Genomic DNA, 19,806 nt, shown 5'->3' with positions numbered 1-19,806 from the left:
TTCAAGTGCAAAGTTCAGAATTTCTTCAAAATTTTGCGCTCGCCCAATAACTTTTACCCCTCAATAGGTCGCGCACCGTTATTCCGTTGGGTTGAATTTCGTCTGCGCGGCAAAGTCGTCAAGTTCTTATTCTACGAGATTTATTTACGTTTCCGTCTCTACGATAGGTGAGTAAAGTGCGTCGGCAAGTGCATGCGTCTTGCCGTGACAATCGCGCGGCGCCGTAATGCGTCTTGAACGAGTGTCACTCGGCGCGGGCGCGACGAAGATTTATCCCGCACTCACCGTAATTACCGGCCGGCTCTTTTCGTCAAGGTTTGGCGAGCGCACTCCACGCCGCGTGTTCCTGTTCCCTCGCGTCGTCGTGCCCGGGCAGTGAAACGACGACGGAGGAAAGTCAGCAGATTCAGTGACCCAAAATTACGGGCGCGTACAGGTAGATACCGCCGGATCGGCACGCTCCGCGAATATACCCGTAATAAACGCCCACGAAGCGATTGTCTTCGGCGAATCGTCGAGAGATCTTCCTCTCGCGCGCGGATAATCGGCCGTGACCAGATTACCGCCGCGATATCGAATGTGTGTATACCTACTTCGAACGATCTCTCCGCACGTCTCGCTACACCGAGAACCCGAAACGTTCGTGTATCTTTCCACATGGGAAGTCACCTATCGATTTTATTAGCACGCGATATTGCGATAAGTCGGATAGATCGTCCGCTTATTTTTCTTTTTGCATCGTCACGTCAGGCACAATTTCTGCAATTAACAATCATTTATTTTGCGATTTTGACGATCATGCAGTTAATAACCATTTATTTTGTAACGCCCGCGTCATTTTGTTCAGTTTGCATAAGATCTCGAGAGAGATGCTTTTCCGCGTCTCGGAACAACTAAGCTCTACGAGATTTTCGCAGATTCGGGCACAAGCTGTGAGAAGGTTTCTAATTTGTCTTAAGAGCGTTTTAATCGGTCTCTCTATCTCGTCGTCATCACGACCTTGAGACGCTGACATCGTGAAACTCCACGTACCACTTTTTTGGTCGAGATTTCTAGATGGGCCACGTGATCGTACACATCAATATATGTAGGTTAATCCGTTTTTGCATAATATCGATGCTCAATCGGACCTGCCTCTTGTCCGATGCGAGTCGCGCGATCGGTTTCGCGTCGCCGCGATGATGTTACGTCGGCGGGACGCGTCTATACCGATGCATCTTCGCAATTCGTGATGTTAATCTCGTGGGCGCGGTATACGCGAGGAGGCCTCGCAGCCTCGTGATCCGAAAGTGTGTCACAACTAAATCTTCCGTTCGACTTAGCCGGACGACGCGACGGGCGGGGCGGGCGATCGAGCGGCAACGCGATCGAAATCGACATGGTCTGACCGTCCTTTCGATACCCGATCGTCGAATTCCTATACGTTTCGGTGCTACCGGACGAGAAATCGGTCGGAACCCGTGCGGCTGCATACCTTCGCGTATCTACCCGTGGCGCCTCGAGAGGCGTCAATCTACTCACGCGTTCATTATACCAGCTCGCCGGAGGGTTTCTCCAATTTCCGGCGATCACGTTGATGAAGTTGAACGCGCGCGAACTCTGTAATTCTCCATTTAATTTGTAAGAGAGATGTAATTTGTTAATGATACGACAGCGTGTGTATAAAAGTCGAAATGACTTTGCTATGCTATAAAGGTAAATGTACCAATGCCTGTGTTGAATCGCTGAATTAGAAGTGGACCGTAATTATTTGTTTCATTCTGCCGTGAATTATGTTGTAGGGTCGACATTTCGATTACGATGTGTTCTGTTAACAATAAACTGATAAAATACTCATTACAAATAAGAGTATTTTGTCGGTTTATTGTTAACAGAAAACGTCGTAACCGAAATGTCGACCCTACAACATAACTCACGGCAGAATGAAACAAATTTGCTTACTTCTAATCCAGCCACTTCTAATGCAGCAATTCAACTGTGGCGTTAATTTAATTTTTACTTTTTTTTAAACGTATATATTAACTTTTTAACCGAATTGGTTAACTTTTTAACCGAATTAATTGTTATGCGACACTGAAGATGGTCCTATAAAGGTCCGAAACGGTTGTAGTTTTTTACTTAAATATAGAATATATGAACACCAACACCTTGTTACGGCTCGACGCTCCATTTTCTTCGAATGATTTTTAATCTTGTGTGAGGGCCTTTATTATTATATTTATATTTTTATCTTTGACTTTAAATCGCGTTATACTTATTTAAAAACTAAAGTGATAAAGGTGTCCCAGACATAGGTCTTAAGTGTCTCGGCATTGGTACATTTTACCTTAATAGCCGTTCAGGCTAGCGTTAGCTTCATCGCGAAGAAGGAAGAGAAGCGCGATCGCAAAAATCGTAAGCTTCTTCGTCCGCGGAAAGATCGAGGATTTCTCTCGCTCGCGTTCTATGTGCATCGCGTATAATGCATCGCTCGATATGGATATAAATATAGCCCTGGAGCACCGCGCGGGAGATGAGGAAGACACGGATTCAGGCGCGCGACGTGCATCGATCTCACGCGCGCACGTTGTCTCGTAAGTCCGCGTATCCGTTCTGCGTTCCGCGGTTAATCCGAAGACGAGTTTCAGCCCGGCCGCGGCGCCCGCGCGCGGGATATATATCCGAGAGATTAGAGCTTTAATCGCAGGGAGTCTAATTGCTCTCCCGAGGCTACGGTAACTGTTCCAGACTGGTACGTTGTGTGCCAAGAATACCGGATCTTCGAGCACACATACCAGCCGCGCCGGCGAGCACGGCCCGGGAGAAAGTCCTCCGAACGTGCGATATCCAACGTTACCGTTTTGCAAAAAGACCGTTTTCCAACTCGTACATACACCCGCGCGTCCCGGACGATGGACGGCCGTTACGCGTTCGGATATCGACGGATATAATGACATTCACGCGGCGAAGTTAGATTTGCATTGCAAGTTGACGTTGTCCACTTTAAGCTTGATCGGTGGCAGCACCGTGACCGAAATAAACGTAAAATACTTTGATAAAGCACGGCCGCTCGCTAGACAACCGGGATATGTCTCCGACGCGTGTTTTAATGCCGGTTTACGAGATATCGGAATCTATAATCCGTCGTCTATGTCGATCAAAATGTTCCGGGGAACTATTTTCGCGACGCGGAGCTATTATCGAGCTATAGTGCTTTTTCTTGGACGACAAAGCTGCATCGTTTGCGCGGACACGATTGCTTTTAATTGTATATACATTTTAATGTAGGTGTGCTTTTAATTTAAAGTGATGCATATTCTGAAAAGTAAACATCGTTAAGATATGACGATGTTTATGAAAATGTAAACTCGGGTAAATGTTCATTAAATTTGAACGTTCAATATTGGTGCCGCACGTGTTCAAGTTCCCATACGGGCGATGTTCTTTTTAGCTGTGCAGATTATTGATTTTTGGGCTTGGCCCATTTCTGTTCCCCGAGGTCTGCAGTTAACAACCGCAATTTTGTCGCTTTTTTCCCCCGCTGACAAAAGCTCGTGCCATTTTGCCTTGATATTAGTTCAGCAACCGTGAAAGAATGTACAGAGTGTACCAGAAACGTTAATTAGAGGGAATATTGGAAAGCGAAAATAAAAAATTAGAAATTAATTCAATAGAATGCGTTTCTAGCAATTTGATGAGAGACTTTATCTTTTCCTCAAAATTTGGAATTAGGACGTTATACACGTTGGTAAGTGGGCCTCATATTTTCTGTGAATTTAACAAGTCTCAGTTCGAAATCCACTTTTTATTATCTAATTTAACTCTTTTAATATTTTAAAAGAATAATTAAAGAAAAACTCTTTAATCTTCAATGATAAATTTGCAATTAAGGCCTCGACATTAAAACGTCGAGTTTCTTTAGTATATCTTCAGTCGAGAAGATGTCCAAGAGGTCTGGGACACCCGATGTAAAAGGCAGACGGGACGAAATTTATTTGTTGCCGTGATCTTTCCTTTCTTTGGTCAAGCTCTTGCAATGAGTCTCTACTTATGTAGGTATCTAGACAACAAAGCAAGATCCGTGTGAAAGCCGCCTCGGCGCTCTCCTGAATGGTCGCTGACGTCAGAGAGCGAGGAAAAATTGCGCAATTTCACCATTCTGGTCGACGCGGAATTTGTTCGCGCAGCTTTCTTCCGGAATTGGATCTGCTCGAGGAGACGGAACAAGAGAGAGAGAGAGAGAGAGAGAGAAAGAGAGAAAGAAAGGGGGGAGGATAAAGATAGAAAAAAAGAGAAAGAGAGAACGAGGGTGGAATGTCAATGATTCGTTTCGCAAAACACGCGGTGCATTGTCTTGCTTCTGGCGATACCTATAAGGCTTTCAATTAACATCAATTAACATACATTAGTCCATTGTTTGGTCAATAACGACGGTACGCTAATACGTTAATTACTGCTGTGAGAAAGAGACAAGGATTTTACGATATTCCATTCATAATTATTGAGATCTTTAAAAGCTTGAAACGAATGTTGATTCGTCGTAGAGGACGGTAACGAGTTCTATCACGAGATACATAAGTCAAGAAAATTATATACCGTCTTATTGACTTGATTACCAAACGTGCGATAACGTTAAGTGTTATCGTAAAGATATATCGGATCATATCGGATCGTGTTAACCTCGCCGATCGATGTTGGTAAATGTTTTATGCCGGTAAAGTAGTCAGATATCATCTTGTTACTTGCTAAACGATGCCTCTCCGCTCGCAGTGACGAGTAAATTGGAGAGTTTCCTTGACCCGGATAATCAGGATTCGCGTAGCTGTGCTTAACTTACTATTATAACAGCCCGTTTACACACGTAATTCTTCCTTTGCTCACGCACGTGAGCGAGTTGCACCTACAGATGATCGAGAGAAGAAACTAGACACTTAATTATACTGTAATACGTGTTGACCTTCACCTAGGTGCCCGCGCGACGATCGTTACCGGGCGGCGAGTGTTACTTTCCTTCCGGTATCCGTCTCACGGAAATATTTCTCGGATTCCCTCGGCCTGGTTCGTTGCCCTCGAATCCTTTTCCATCTTTACAGGCACGAGATGAAACCTCTCCTAAACTCCTGTTCTTTAATCCAACGTCGAAGGATAAGAGTCAGTTTGAAACTTTACCCCTAAGTTAACTCTTACCCTAAATTTCATAGTTACTTTAAGGAGAGAGGAGGAGAGGAATTCGCTCAACTTCTTTAAGATATCTCAATCTTGATTTCATTTCCATGGCGATTGAAGTAAAGTAGCAAGGATCGTTAAAGGACTTGGAATGTTAAAGCGTGGATCGTCGCGATTGAAGTTTTTGAATGCGGATAAATGAACGCGACTCTTCAGCCTTTTCGTTAACTAGTTTCCCGAAATTTAGATTTATCCAGTAACTTGCAATTAAAATACATTTTTGAAAACATTAAAGAAGCTTCTTATACACAGTTGGAAAATTTGTGTTAAATATATATAACATAAATCACATGTGCCAAACGGTCCATTCAAATTTTTGTATTAATTTAACATATGGATGTGTTAAACGGTAACACCGATACCGTTAATATTTCAACAGAAAAGAAATGTAATTTTGATCGTAATTTGAAGTTAATTAGTGTGTACAATTAACATACGTTGAATCTCATGTTGAATCATTCCCCACTTCTGTTATGGAATAAAATCAGCACTCTTTTTCTGTGAATTTTAACACATTTAATAAATACGTTCAAATTGTGTTATTTTAACATATTTTTTAAATTACTTTAAGTTTAATCAACATAGCAGACACATGTTGAATCTACACATGTATGTGTTGATTATTTTACACACAAAAACTTTAACCAACAGATTTTTTTCACAAAAGTACACAAATTTTTCTCTTCTCGCACGGGATGCATGAAATTGACGCTGTAAAACCGTACGCGTCGGTATTCCGATAAGTATATTGCAATAATCTCGGAGAAGTGCAAGTACAAGCACAATAAAAGCGCCGCGCTCCTGAGGCCGCCGCCTCGTGGCCCTGAACGTGGGCAACCGAGGACTTTCGCTGGCATCCGGCCTGCGCTCGACTTCCGCCGTCGCGCCGATGCAACCGAGATAGAATGGGTCGTATACCGAACTCCAAGCTTGTGATTCAGCCTCGGCCGCGTTACAACCGCCGCCGACGCGGTGGTGATTAACAAAAAAAGAAAGCGACGGAGTGACGCACGTGAAGGGTTTTCCCCCCTTTGTGCTCGCGTTCGAAGAAGGCGGATTAGAGAGTCTATTCTTTTTCTTTTTTCGTAAAAGATAACCGGTCAACGGCGGGAGACCGGCGCGGGGGACGACACGTAGAATTTCGATTTTTCCGCTAGGCGACGAGCACGTCGTCGGAGCGGCCGAGGTGGTTTTTGGTGAAAGCCGACGACTCCGAGAGGGGAGAGTATATAGGCCGCGTGTCGTTTCAGGCGTGCTCACAACTAACGCACTCGCCAAAGTCGCCCGGTGTCTTTCAAACGAATCGAATATCCGATAATCGAACACCCCTTTCTCCGGCGCTCCGACCGTGTAAAAGAAATAAAAAAGAAAAAGAAATAAAAAAAAAGAAAAAACTCTATCTTTTCCTCCCGAGCGTTTCGGCCAGTCCCAAGGTGGGGGAGTCGTCGGCGAAGAAGAGGAATTAAGAGAGCGCTCTATAAGGGAGGACACGCGGCCAGGAAGAAGTCACAAGTGCCAAGTGTGTGTGCCAATAGGATTATATCGAGCTGCCGGCTGAGCCACGAAGAGCAAAAGAGGTTTGTGGCCATTTGATATTGTGTTGGTCGATATTGTGTGATCAGTGACACGACTGTCTGATGAACCAGTGGTGCGATATAGATATGCGTATATGTACGTTTCGTTGGACACAACGATTGCTACGCCCTTTTCTGACGGTGAAAGTAAAGACCGGTGCACACGATGGCAGATGAGACAGTGCTTATCGAACAGATGCCCCGATATCTCACATCGTAATCGCCGCTAAAAACTAGCTGCGATACATTTCCGTTTCTCTATGTTGGAATTTTTTTTATTTAGGGCCGGTTGTTCCGACCTGTTGGTAAACTAACTGATAGTTAAATCATATGTCCATCCTTGTTTTATTTAAAGTAAAAACAAAGACATATGTATGAACTATTAGTTAGTTTACCAATAGATTGTGGGACAACCGGCCCTTAGGCTGGTAGTCGGTTCTTATTTCAAGACCGTCTTAAGTTATGTCTGAAGACGCTAATACGGCTCTGTAATTGGTTCATAACACCTTAAGATTGTACTTAAAAAACGGTCTTAAATATAAGTTCCGACTATGAATACCGGCCTTAGAAAGAAGGAAGTAAAGCAGCAGGTATAAGTAATGTTTTTTAAATAATTAGCTTTCTGTTGGACTTTCTCAACGATTGTATATTTTCTTTGAATTTGGCACTTGCTCTCGCGTTAATTAATTATTTAATTTCATTTGTTTGGAACGTCTTTGGTGTTGTCTTTTCGGTAAACGCGCTTCGTCAAAATTCTTCGACACCGCGATCGCCGGCTTCTCTTCGTCGCTGGAGAGAAGAGCGCGAGGTAAATCGCTTCCTCTTTGACTGTCTCTCTCTCTTCTCATCTCCCCCACTCGCGCCTCGCGCGGTCTCGCGCGAGCACACGTCGAAAAGGCAAAAGGGTATGTGGGGTAGCGAGTCAGTGTGTCAGCGTACTGGCGTCTCTCCTCGCGGAGAGGCGCGTCCTTCCTTCTCCGGCTCTATGTCAGGAATAAGGCCGCGCGTAGGTAGAGGGAGGCCATCTGCTATGCGACGCGGCACGGCGCGCCGGTTCGTAAAGAGGCGAGAGAGGATGAGATGAGACCGCGCGTCTCTAACTCCACGATGGGATATAAACGTCATGCTCGAACACACATCGCGCTCCAACGAAATCGATACGCATCTCGATTAATCTGCCAACGAGTAATGAAGTCGACGGTCAAGTAGCCCGAGATATCCTCGTTGCACCGAAACTCTCTCGCGAGCTATTAATGCTAATAAAGTTGATTAGCCGGGAGGGGGAGAGGGCAAGAAGGCGGGTGATAATTTTCGAAGGATGCCACGCGAGGCGATTGAACTTTATCCTCTGATCCCCTTAGCCGTGCGGCAGTCCGTTATGCTTTCTACCATGGTTTTCATAAGTTCCTTTTGTCGCGACATGATTTTCCGCTTTTCTGGGCGCGATTATGCGATTGCGGCGGGGCTCGTTAGCCGTTGAAATTCACAACGCATCGTAATAGTTCCTGCGCTCTTAGAAAGGCCACCGGAGTGCAATTTCATGCGCTCAGCGGAACGGATCTAGAAATCATTTGTCGGCCAACGGCCAGCTGTGTGTGTGTGTGTGTGTGTGTGTGTGTGTGCGTGTAAGAGATATCTCTGCGAATTTTGGCGAGCTCTGCTCGAATCTATTGACGCTGACTGCCGAGCGAGGGAAAGAGTTAATGCAGTGTGAAAATTTCAATCGTTACTAAAATTGTTACAACGATTAAGTCTGTAGATAAAGCTATCATTTATAAAGTAATTTAACTTTACCAATTGTTATCAGTTATGAACATAACGCACAGATATTCTTAAATTACGAAAGAAATGATTCTTACATAATTTTATACGTAATTACATTTTTTATTTTTAATGGCAAGTAATAACATCTATAACTGATTTAATTTGACCTCGATCGAGAGAAAGAACGAGAATTTCAATTATACTAAAATTATTACAGCGAGAAAGTCTATCGATAAAGTTACCATTTATAAATTAATTTAATTTTGCCAATTATTATCAGTTATATTAGAATATAATTCTAATAGATACTCGTATCTTTAAATCACAAGAAAATGATTCTTTTATAATTTACATACGTAATTATATTTTTTAAAGGCGAGTGAAATATATAATTGACGTTATTTTCAAATAAGTCAACGTGAATTGTAATTTACTTGTTAGACTGGAGATTGTCATCGCAGCAGTTAGTATGCTATCCGAGAGTTTAATCATAGTAATGAAGAATTAAACGACGACGCTTCGAAAGTACATCGCTTTCCCAGCTCCTCCGCTGGAGATTCGAAGGAACGATTCGCGAATTATATGACGTATGCAAAAAGAATCTAGTACCGCTATAAATATCTCGATCGCGCGCGCGGTTGCGGTTTATCGCGCGCGGAGCCGCCTTCCCACTCGAGTCACTTTCACGGGAACGCGCCTGAATTTGGCGCACGGCGCGGCGCGGCGGTCTCATGGTGTTCCATGTCGCGTCACATTCTTATAGGGTTTCACCTGGCGTGTGTGTCTCGCGGTATAACGGTACCGCTGTTACGTCACGAGCACACACCTGTCACGCATATGCGGCGAACAAAGGGTTGCACCACACCGGCCCGGTAAAATAATAACGCGGAAGGAGGGGACTCTCTCTGATGTGCTCGCGCATCGTCGGATATCTGATTTCCGTAACGAGGTAACTTGGCCGTTGTAAGAGTGTGTTTTCTTCATCGCGGGGATATCTGTAAGACGAGCGTTTCCGCCGTTTCCTCTTTGGACATTTTATTGTTCGTACGCGTGGGCAGATTAAGCGTCTGTTCGCTTAAACTTAAACCACAATTCAACCAATTATATTCTTTTAATATCGAGACTTCCAAGAATCCTAACATTGATGACATCGAAAAGTAATTTGAGCTATATGTTGAGAAAGTTAATGAAAATTGGGAGAATCGATTAGAACTGAGGGTATGAGGGAAGCGAATTGGAATCATGTAACATTTTGTTAAATGTGCATGTGGATTAACAATGATTTTGTTACGCGAAAGTGTTATTGAAATAAATTTGACCGTGCATTAAGTATGCAAACCGCAAAGTGCGTGATGTTTGCGGAAGTTTCTTTCTTCCCTCGATTAGACGTGATTATGTAATCAGTCTTCTGATTAGCAAAAAGAAATCAACAGTAATTATGCGCCGCTGATAAGAAATGAGGTCGCGCTACACCTGATCGCTTTCTCGTGTTTTTCGTGTTATTTCGAGCACATTTATATAATTCATCGTATCTTTGTCATTTTGCTTTTTCTATCTATCGCCTCGTGTCTTCGTATCATGCGATGAAACCTCATTATATGTAATCAGATAAATGATATGCGTATATATATTTAGCTACGTAACATGGTATTACCAATTAAACAAAATGAAAGAAAAGTATTCCTGATTTACTCTATGATACTATACCATATACTGCGCTATATACTTTGCTTATCACTTCTCGGGTTATCATTTCACGGGGGATTGCTTTCTAAAATTAAAAACCCGCTTATGAATCTGGATTCTACGTCGGCGAACCGTCTTTACGTCACGTACTGGAAAACAGGATTCTCTCACTCGCATGCGTACGTTTTTAGATTCAACATACAAATGTCCTTTCTTTCTCTCTTTCTCTCTCTCCCCCCCCCCTCCTTTCTTTATATCTCTTTTCGTTTGGCTATTCCTCAGACTGTCAGATTGTACGGTTTCTCGAGAGTCACGGGCGCTTATGTCTGTATGCATATGTAAATCCCGGAGTACACGTAAATACCGGATTTTATAGCGCGCGTAAGTAGGCAGTCCTCTCTTTTTCTCTGCGGAAGATCCTCGTCACACCGGCGAATTTGGGTCTCCGGAACGAGATTCTTAGAGTCTAGTTTGTATTTGGAATAGATCGTCTCGCTGGACTCTCTCCACGATTTTCGATAGGACACCAACGAAGTCGGCCCGGTGATTAATTTTCGAGGCCGCTTTCTCTTAATAGCCCGCCTTTCTATCGATACACCTTTTTGGGACATCAGCGAGTCTGTCCGAATTTTCGTTTCGTTGCTCACGTGCATTGTACGCGATGCTCATGATAATTACGCCCGACTTTCTCCTGGGGATATATTATTAGAAATATAATATATACGAGAATTATACACGTGGAAAATATGAAATCTTTTCTCCTAAAATAACATCTTGATTATTGAGGACACGTTTTTTTTTTAATTTAGATACAAAATTGCTTTTTACAATAAAATATACGCATAAATATCAATTTTAAATAAATGGGTGGTATACCACCCATTTATTACATATATGTATAAATAATGTGTTATCATTAGAAACAAAATAATTTTATATATAATGAAAAAATAATTCAGACTAAAGTTCCCCGAGTTTAATAATTATTGTTAAATTAATCATTTAGGATTTAGGTTAAAAAGTAACATTTTGATTGAAGAAAATATGTTCTTAAAGAATTTTAAATATTAAAATTGCCTTTAACAATTAAATTTATGAATCATAAATATTATTTTTGGTGAATGTCATAGATAAATATTATTAGAAATAAAATAATTTTATCATGAGAAAGCAATAATTCAGAAAAAGCTCTCCGTGTCAAATAATCGTCGTTAAATTAATCATTTAGGTCATTTAGGATTAAGGCTACAAAAATACACATCTCGCTGTAGGTAATCACATTAAATATCCGTGCTAGTTCGGTTGACTCTGAAATGTCGCGTCTCTGATTCAACTTTTCAGTCGAGGAAATTCAAGTATTAATATAATTGCTTGATTGAATTTAGCCCTGAATCGTGTGCGACGGGGTAACTATTGCCCCCAAACAGACGATGAAGATTTAGCGGGGTGTTGACTAAATTTGTACGAGCTCGTGATAGCACGACGGGCGAGCCGTCCAAACCAGATGGTCCAAGAAGCAAAGCGCGTCGCTTCGCAGTGACTTGCCGGAAACCGTCTGTGGATTATCTTTTTCTTTTCTCGAACGTTTCGTGGCAAGTCGCGTCGACACTTTCGGAGCTCTTAATACGGTGTATTCGGTATGGTTACCTTTTGGCGTCAATCAAACGCACAAGGGACCTCGTACGCTCTGGCGGAGATAAAGGGCTAACCCGGATGGCTAAAAAAGGGGAAAGAATAATCGAGGTGAAAAAATTCGATGAATGAAGGCTCGCCAGGCCTCCCTTTCAGGTAAAAAAAACCAAGGGAGGGTGCAACCTCGTCCACAGAGGAATTTTCGAATACCGATTTAATTCTTCGAAAGGAACTATACGCGTGAAACATGATCCAACATGAAATAACGTCATTAGATTCCACCTGCTATAATTCCACCTGTCATAACGGTCTCGCACTCGGATGTGGAATTACGCCAGTACTAATTATAAGAATACTTTTCGTCCAAGTCAAATTATTAGAATGAATTTGCGTTCGGGTGATATTAATACGATATATCTCGATAACACATCACTCATCGCGTTATTAGAAATTCAATTACTTTAATTTGACATATGACGTTCGATAAAATGTGATATTAGAGAATATTAAAATGTTTTCGCGAAGACATTGAATGAGCCTCAAAAGTGCTGAGACGGAATAAAAATGCACGAGAAGATCCACCTACCGGAAATATACGCGCCGGCACCGTAATCTTCGCGCTCGGGAAATCAAACGTTGGAGAAAAAGAAAAAAAAAAGAGGAGCGTACTTACCGCAAAAGAGAACGCGTTCACTCGCACTTTCGCGTATTATCTACCGTATCGTTATCCTTCGGCGTACGTACGCCGGCTACCATAAGCCATTTCCGGATGGACGAGTTAGCACCATGCGGGTGAGAAATCTAGGTCAGACCCATTGCTGTCCGGTTGGCTTTCGAGTTTCGTTCTTATCGGTCGTGGCATTACGCAAATGCAGGCGCGAGCGCAGTGCTCTCGCGGAAGATTTCGAGAAATGAAAACGAAAGCGCCGAACAATGCGAGTGAGCGAATGCGCGGGTCCGCGAGATAAGCGCACATATCCGGGTATTCATTATTTAGGGCTGTTACTTCGAAGGCTTCGATATTCGAACTTCGGAACTTCAAAAAATCAAAAAATTATACAATTGTTAATTTAATATAATAGTAATAGTACCGCAATAAGGCACACATTTATAAAATTATGTGACAAAATCCGTATAAAATTTCTAATGTTGCAATTATGTCGCAAATATAGTTTTCGAAGCTTCGAAGCTAACTTCGAAGTTGTCGAGGACTAACAGTCCTAGTATTCATATAAGTGATCGCGGTCAATTGTTCTACTTGTTCGATCATTTATTGAACGGTATCGCATCTTTTGATAATATTTTTTTTTTTAGCTAGTTAGAAATCGCGCGAATCAAGCTAAGTAAGGCCTTTATTACCAGGGAAAATCCGTTCTTGAAGAAGTTGCGACAAACGCGCGGCGCAAGTCGCTTCCGTATTCCGCGCGAGTATTACGAAATCTTGTGCATTGCTCGCGCGGTCTTTTACTCCCGACGCCGGATATATGACGGCCGTCCGGAGGACGATTCGCGAAATTGGACTTAGGAAAGATCAGCAATCGTTCGTGTGTCGTGACTCAATTCTCAAACGGGGGAAGCGTTTCAACGAGGGGGACTTCCGCGATTTCCTCCGTGCGCGATTTTTTGAAATTGGAGCCAGTTCGCAGCGTGGCGTATATAATACGCTCCGTTTTCCATCGGGATCTCGCGATACGTCGTGTTATTCGAGTCACGAGCCGAGAGTATTCCAGACGAGAGCAGCTTCGTCTTCCTCTTCCCCGTTGCGACGACGGACGGTTCGCGTCCCGGAAATTCCGCTGTCTAGAAAAAAAAATTTGACGAAGAAATTTTCGATCGCGACGCCAAAAACCGATGCTCGCTGCATCGCCCGTTAGCGTCGCGCGAATTTGGAGTACCCTCGCGGCGCGGACGCTCCAAAATTTCGCGCGCTCCGGTTACGGTTTACATACGGAAGCGAGTTATACGCGCGTTGCTGCTGCAGAACTCGTTATCGCGCGATTCGCAGTGGAAGAGGCGTTGTACGTTGCAGCGCGCATCACTTACGTCACTTTCTCGTTACGGCGTTTCTAATTTTAACCTTTTCATCGAAAAATCCTTTTTTTCTCTTTAACTGAAAACTTGAGACGCGCGTGACGCGGATATCTCGTTCCCGCGCCTGTCTTTCACCTGTGCCGTCTTTCAGCTGTCCCTACCGCTCTTGGAAGAAGAGAGAAAGAAGGAGAGGAACGCGAGCGAAAAAAAAAGAGTAGGGACGATCGTGGGGCGCGATGGTGGGAGAGCAATGCCGTCGACGGTGGGCCTGTTTGGGCCTTACGTCGTGTGTTCAGGCGGGAGGGCGAGAGGGGCGACGGACGAGCGCGATCGAGATCTTCAGTAGGTCACTGGGACGTGGCTCGTGGCCGAGACGAGTGTGGCTCGCACCTTCAGTCGATCCCCGTCGGCCAGGAAAATCACCTCTGGGCCCGTCGAATCCTTGCGGTCGCACTGGCGAGAGCACGACGGTAAAAAGTAATAAAAAAATAAAAAAAAAATAAAAAAGGACTCCGAGGGAAGCAAAAAAAGCAAGCGCGCAGCAGGACCCGATGAGGACCAACTGACGCGAGTTGTCGGAGCCTTCCCGTTGCGGTCGGTGCATTCGTGGGTTCGTTAAAGGGGGAATAGCCAGGTGGTTTTTTCGCGGGGGGATCGTCCGAGTGATCGCGCGGGTTTCTTCGGGTAGAACGAGGCGCCCCAGGAACCGGAAGTACACGCAACGAGGTGCATCGATTAACGTCCTTCTTCCGCGAGACCGGTCCCGAATGCGGTTCCGCATTCCGCGGGGAGCTGTCGCAGTCGCGCGTGCATTCGCGTATGTTCCTCGAGAGATATTGTCTGACGAGTTGATCCGGTGCACTTGTTGCACTTGCGAATTCTTCGTCGCGAATTATGTCAGGATTACGGGATGTTAATTTGGATTTCAACGAACGGACGAGCAACGCGAACATCGCGGACCGTGAAATAAAATTTAATTGCCTCCTCGTCGTTGCCGATTGTGATTATTGAATACTTTGAGGGATTGTAAGGTCTATGATGTGTATAGTGACTTCACGCGGTGTTGCGCGAGTGGAAATTTGTTTTTAAGATTAAATAGATTTTGGGAACACTTCTAATTGTAAGTTCCGTGTTTTGAGATGTGACGGTTCATTGCGTAATGTTTTTCGTGCAGTCATTGACATAGTATATGTGTGCCACTCGGCGATCATCCGACCGGCGATAAAATTGACAATTATGCTTTGATCGGGTTGTCACTCTTGCATTCTTAATTGATGACTATCAAGATCTTATTTAATCGACATTATTTATGCCGTATATGTTATTAAGTCCATCTATTTTGTTATGTTATGAGTGATGAAATAAAAAACCATTCGGAAATTTATCCTCTTTGGGGATCGATAGATTACGAGGCTCGCGATAATGTGGCTATCAATTTTTCAGGTTTTTTTTCTTTCTATTACAGAGAGGACACGCACATAATGGAGAGGACGTGGCGGAATATACGGAAGACGGCCTTTCTCTTATCGCTGCCCTTACTATTGGCCGTGAGTCAAGTTACTTTCTCAAAAATTAATCATAGAATTAAATCGCTTTCTTGTATATTAACAACAATTGTAGATAAGTTGGGCATGAAGCAATATGTTATAAAAATTTCGGCCTTTTGACTCTTTCTCTCTTATCCTTTTTCTCAGCTTGTCCTTTATAAAAAGAATAAAAGAGCTTTCAAATATTTAACAGTGCAGTTAATTAATAATTTACTCACCTCAATTTATTTATTTAATTATTCATTTAATCTCCTTTTTTTCCCAAACAAATGAGCATACACGATTGACGTGCAATGTACGCGTTTCGCGAATTCATCCCGCAAATAAATCGAATCAATCTCGCGAGAGCACATTGTCAATTTTCTAACTCCACGAGAGGCCTATCACTGCCATTCTTCCCGTGTACGTGCATCGCGCGATACGTCCGTTCATAATACCCCACGGTACAAATTTGCATGCCACGACGATCGACATTGTAATTTCACTGCGCAATAATTCTCAGTTGAAACAACGAAGATTACTACTCGCGGTTAGAGCGAGTATTCTCTCCCCCTCCTTCGAAAAGTGACAGACAGGTCGTTAATACGGTAACCGTTATGCCGCGCCGCGTAAAATGGGTGAAGTTATTTACACACCTGTAGTGTGTACATTGTATCGTACGCGCGTTTTGTGACGTTTTGCGAATTATTTTACGTTTAGAAATAGAATTACCGGCGCGCGACGCGGTGTCCAGCGTCCCATAATTATAGCCCGCAACACGTCGGCCTCGCACGCTCTCAATATTGATTAAATCTGTCGCGAGTTGAGGCGCATACACATCGTAGACAATATAATGAATTTTGCTGATAATAGATAATTACGGGAATTTCTATGCGACGTTTATTTTCCGGATAAACGACTTTTCTCGCGGGTGATATTTCAAACTGAAAGAATTCGCAAATATTCCCGGCATTTATCGAGCTCGTAAAACATTATTTTTTTTATCGAAAAACTTCACTTCGCCTTTACCAAGCATTCTCGAATCTCTTATCCGAGAATCCGCGAATCTCTTATCATCTCCAAATTAGGGGACGTCATCCAACGCGTAGAAATTCGCTAATTGGTAAGGGATCGGCGATCCCGGAGTAATTCGGAGACACTCGAGGACGGTCGACATCTCGGCGACCGTTAAAAAAACTGATGTAACCGTTAAAAAATTCATCCGGTCCCCGGCAAAAAGTGATACTTCATTGATGTTCGGCGTATCTCCGGGACCGCTATGCGACGTGTGCACGTGCCGCTGGCCGAGAATCAACACAACGTTAAGTTAATGCTTAAGAGGAATCACCGTAGCCGCGGGCTCTTGCCTGTGCCACATATATCGCTGCGACGCGGCGCGCCGATGCCTTCCGAGGCAAAAGTCTTGAATGAAGCGGGCTTGACCGCGTCGTATAATCGGTAAATACGGATACGCTCGCGGGGACGTTCGTTAACGAATGTTGATGATCGTCTGGTAATTGTTTCTGCTTACGTGGGAATTCACTTCTCCGCGTGGGAACTAAATTAGTGATTTTTGAAAAAAAGTTATTCTTATCAACGATAGGGCAATTACTTCGTGCGATTCTGCTTGTAATAATTATATATACGTCGTGTATTTTTATATTCTGTCTTCACGTGGGTCACGTTTGTCAAAAGGGCAGCATATAAACAGAAAGGAGATTAGTATGTATTCTTTGAAGTGTTTTATTGGTATTCTTGTGAACGCTCTTGCTTTGCGGTTTTCATCTTTATGGCACTATTTCTTTACGCGCTGCTCCTGCGTAAAAAATTGATTTCACAGAGCATTAATAGTTTAATTAATCGTGACAGTTCGTGTTAGCATCAACTCTGATAAATAATAAAGAACGTCTCTGGCAAGCTTCGCGCCAAGTGACATATATACTTAATTTTTGAAACACAAAGGTATAAAGAAATCTCTGCATATTCGTTTCGTTTCGTGGCCATGCGGAGATCAAAATCTATGTGCTCGTTTCGTTTACTTGTATTATTTACCCCGCATTATATGCAGTCGTTCTCGGCAACAAGACACCGTAAATGGGGGGAGAGAGACGTTGAGCGTAACGACGTTTAACATAATAACTGATGGGAGAAAACGCGGGTGTGAGAACCGAACGAGAGTCGTGTTTTGCGAGGAAACTAGCGCGTAAACTGCGGCCGTCGCAATTTGTAATTGACTTTGATATTTCGATATTTATCGAAGAGAAGACGAGCAAACGGAGACGCGCGGTGAGCCGCGTCGGGCGGGCCGCCGCGGGAGGGTGTAACACGCTATAATTTACGTGTTTCCTTTCGCGCAGCAGCGTGTGACAGCGGAATAACCAGCCGATATAATAACGCCGAATGCACAGCCGTCGGACGGCGGACGGCGGAAGATAAAGTAGGAGGAAATACGCGGCCGGGCGCATCCACATTTACGCCTCGCGCGTACCTGTTATACCCCTGTCGTGCATGTTCATCCGTGTGTACGCCACACACTCTAACACCGCGCTGACTACATAGCCGAGCCGTCGAACCGAAGATAGTAGGTCACTGCGCCGGACGCAATGCCCTCTTTCAACTATACTCTCTAGACGGTACTCTCTCTTCTTCTGTTCCCCGCTATATCTTCACTTCTTCTTCCTTCTCTCTCTTCATCGTTCATCAGCTACCTTCCTCTCGTCCTCCCACCTCTCTCCGCTTCTCACGCTTTTTCTTTTACCCGCATCATCTTTCTCGTCTCTCTCTTTCTCCCGCTGCCTCCTCTATTTATTTCCCTCTCTTTCTTCACTCCGAATAACGCGGTGTATAGTGCAAGGTGGGTACCAGTTTTATATCATTCGTATCGGACGATCAGTAACATTGCCAGTTTCCTTGAGAAGAATCTTGGCAAGGCTATTCGAAAAGTCCTTTGTGGCTGTTTCGTTTCGAATTCACACCGTTTGCGTTGCGTGTATCGCATATTTAGTCCGAGCACTTCGAATTCTACGGATTAAATAAATATTTTATTTATTTATCAATTATTAACTCGTACAAAGCGGATTTGAAACACATACAAACGTGACTATATATAATTCTTCCTAAATAATTAGTCAACCTTTTAATTTCATAAATAGACAAGTTTTAATATAAGGATAACTAAAAAAATTTCAGGATGTTACCGAAATAAAATATTAAGCGTAGTTTATATCTTCCTTTTTCCCAAAACTAATTCTTTTATGTCCATTTCTACTAATGCAGATTAATTTTAATCTCGGTTTAACTTACTTTTTATCTTTTTCTAGTTTTGAAATTAAAAAAAGATAAAAAGTAAGTTAAACCGAGATTAAAGTTAATCTACATTGGTAGAAATAGATATTAATGACGCATGATTGAGTTAATTCCGAACGAAAGTGACTTTCTATCACTGTGAGGCAATAAACTTTTTTCACAGTTTCGACAGAATTTCAAAGATCTTCAAAGGTATCGTCACTTTCATGATGGACCTTTGAATAAGGCTGTGGAAATTCTTACGGTTTATCCGTAGAAAGAAACTAATGCATCTACTCTGTAGTTCGCGCGATTTAGTCGTGATATTTTCGATCCTTGTTTCCCAAGGTTCTTATTTTCTCTAATGCTATACGTGATATAAGATGGAAAGCAATCCAAAATGTACGTGCTGAATTACATTGCGACGTGTGAAAACTAATACGATTGTAGCTGCACCGTTTCCAAAAAAGCGATAAACAGAAACGAAAAAAAAACCGTGTTTTCTGAATTCTAATTTGCCTACCATTTGCGACGTTATAATATATATAATATTTTACATCTTTTAAATACGAGAATTCCACGGAAACATAACAAAATTAGATTAAAAATATGTAGTTGAAAAATAATGGAATAGAAATAAAAGTTTTCTCTCTCTTAGACCTTGTCAGACTGCCATTGACAAGTCGTAATGAATAGGAATGAAGCATTCCCTGTGATATTTGCGACTCTTAACAAACGTGCAATCTTGTGGATGACCACGAAGCTTCCCATTGCTTGTTCCGGCAGCTAGCTTAGCGATCTTGTAATTTGAAATCGTTACCGGTCTTCCCCATGTCATTTCAGTTTAACCATCGATTACGATTCTGTAATCGCGAGATACCGCTTTACATTGTACTGTGTAACTTTAATTGCGTTTTATCCGTCTGATAGAGGATCTTTCTCGCGTTTGAGAAGATCATACTATCAGTTTTCGAAGAAAAATTCTCCGCAGATACTGTAATATATATTATTTTTATTTTGTAGGAATATTGTGTGTGTGTGTGTGTGTGTGTGTGTGTGTGTGTGTGTGTGTGTGTGTGTGTGTGTGTGTGTGTGTGTGTGTG

General features: G+C 42.9%; 1 protein-coding gene across 1 annotated transcript in view; it reads left to right on the top strand.

The window, feature by feature from the left end:
* The first annotated feature begins 6,745 nt into the window (after positions 1–6,745).
* LOC112464389 overlaps positions 6,746–19,806 on the top strand; it is a 23,446-nt gene continuing 10,385 nt past the window's right edge. Inside the window, exons 1-2 of the mRNA XM_025031345.1 lie at positions 6,746–6,782; positions 15,358–15,439. Of these exons, the coding sequence (XP_024887113.1) occupies positions 15,374–15,439 (66 nt within the window). The 5' untranslated portion in view covers positions 6,746–6,782; positions 15,358–15,373. The remainder of the gene's footprint in view (positions 6,783–15,357; positions 15,440–19,806) is intronic.

Source organism: Temnothorax curvispinosus, unplaced genomic scaffold (genome assembly GCF_003070985.1).
Source record: "Temnothorax curvispinosus isolate PA1 unplaced genomic scaffold, ASM307098v1 QBEX01014187.1, whole genome shotgun sequence".
Classification (NCBI taxonomy): domain Eukaryota; kingdom Metazoa; phylum Arthropoda; class Insecta; order Hymenoptera; family Formicidae; genus Temnothorax; species Temnothorax curvispinosus.
The sequence above is the reverse complement of the archived record's forward strand: the minus strand, read 5'-3'. Positions and strand labels throughout refer to the sequence as shown.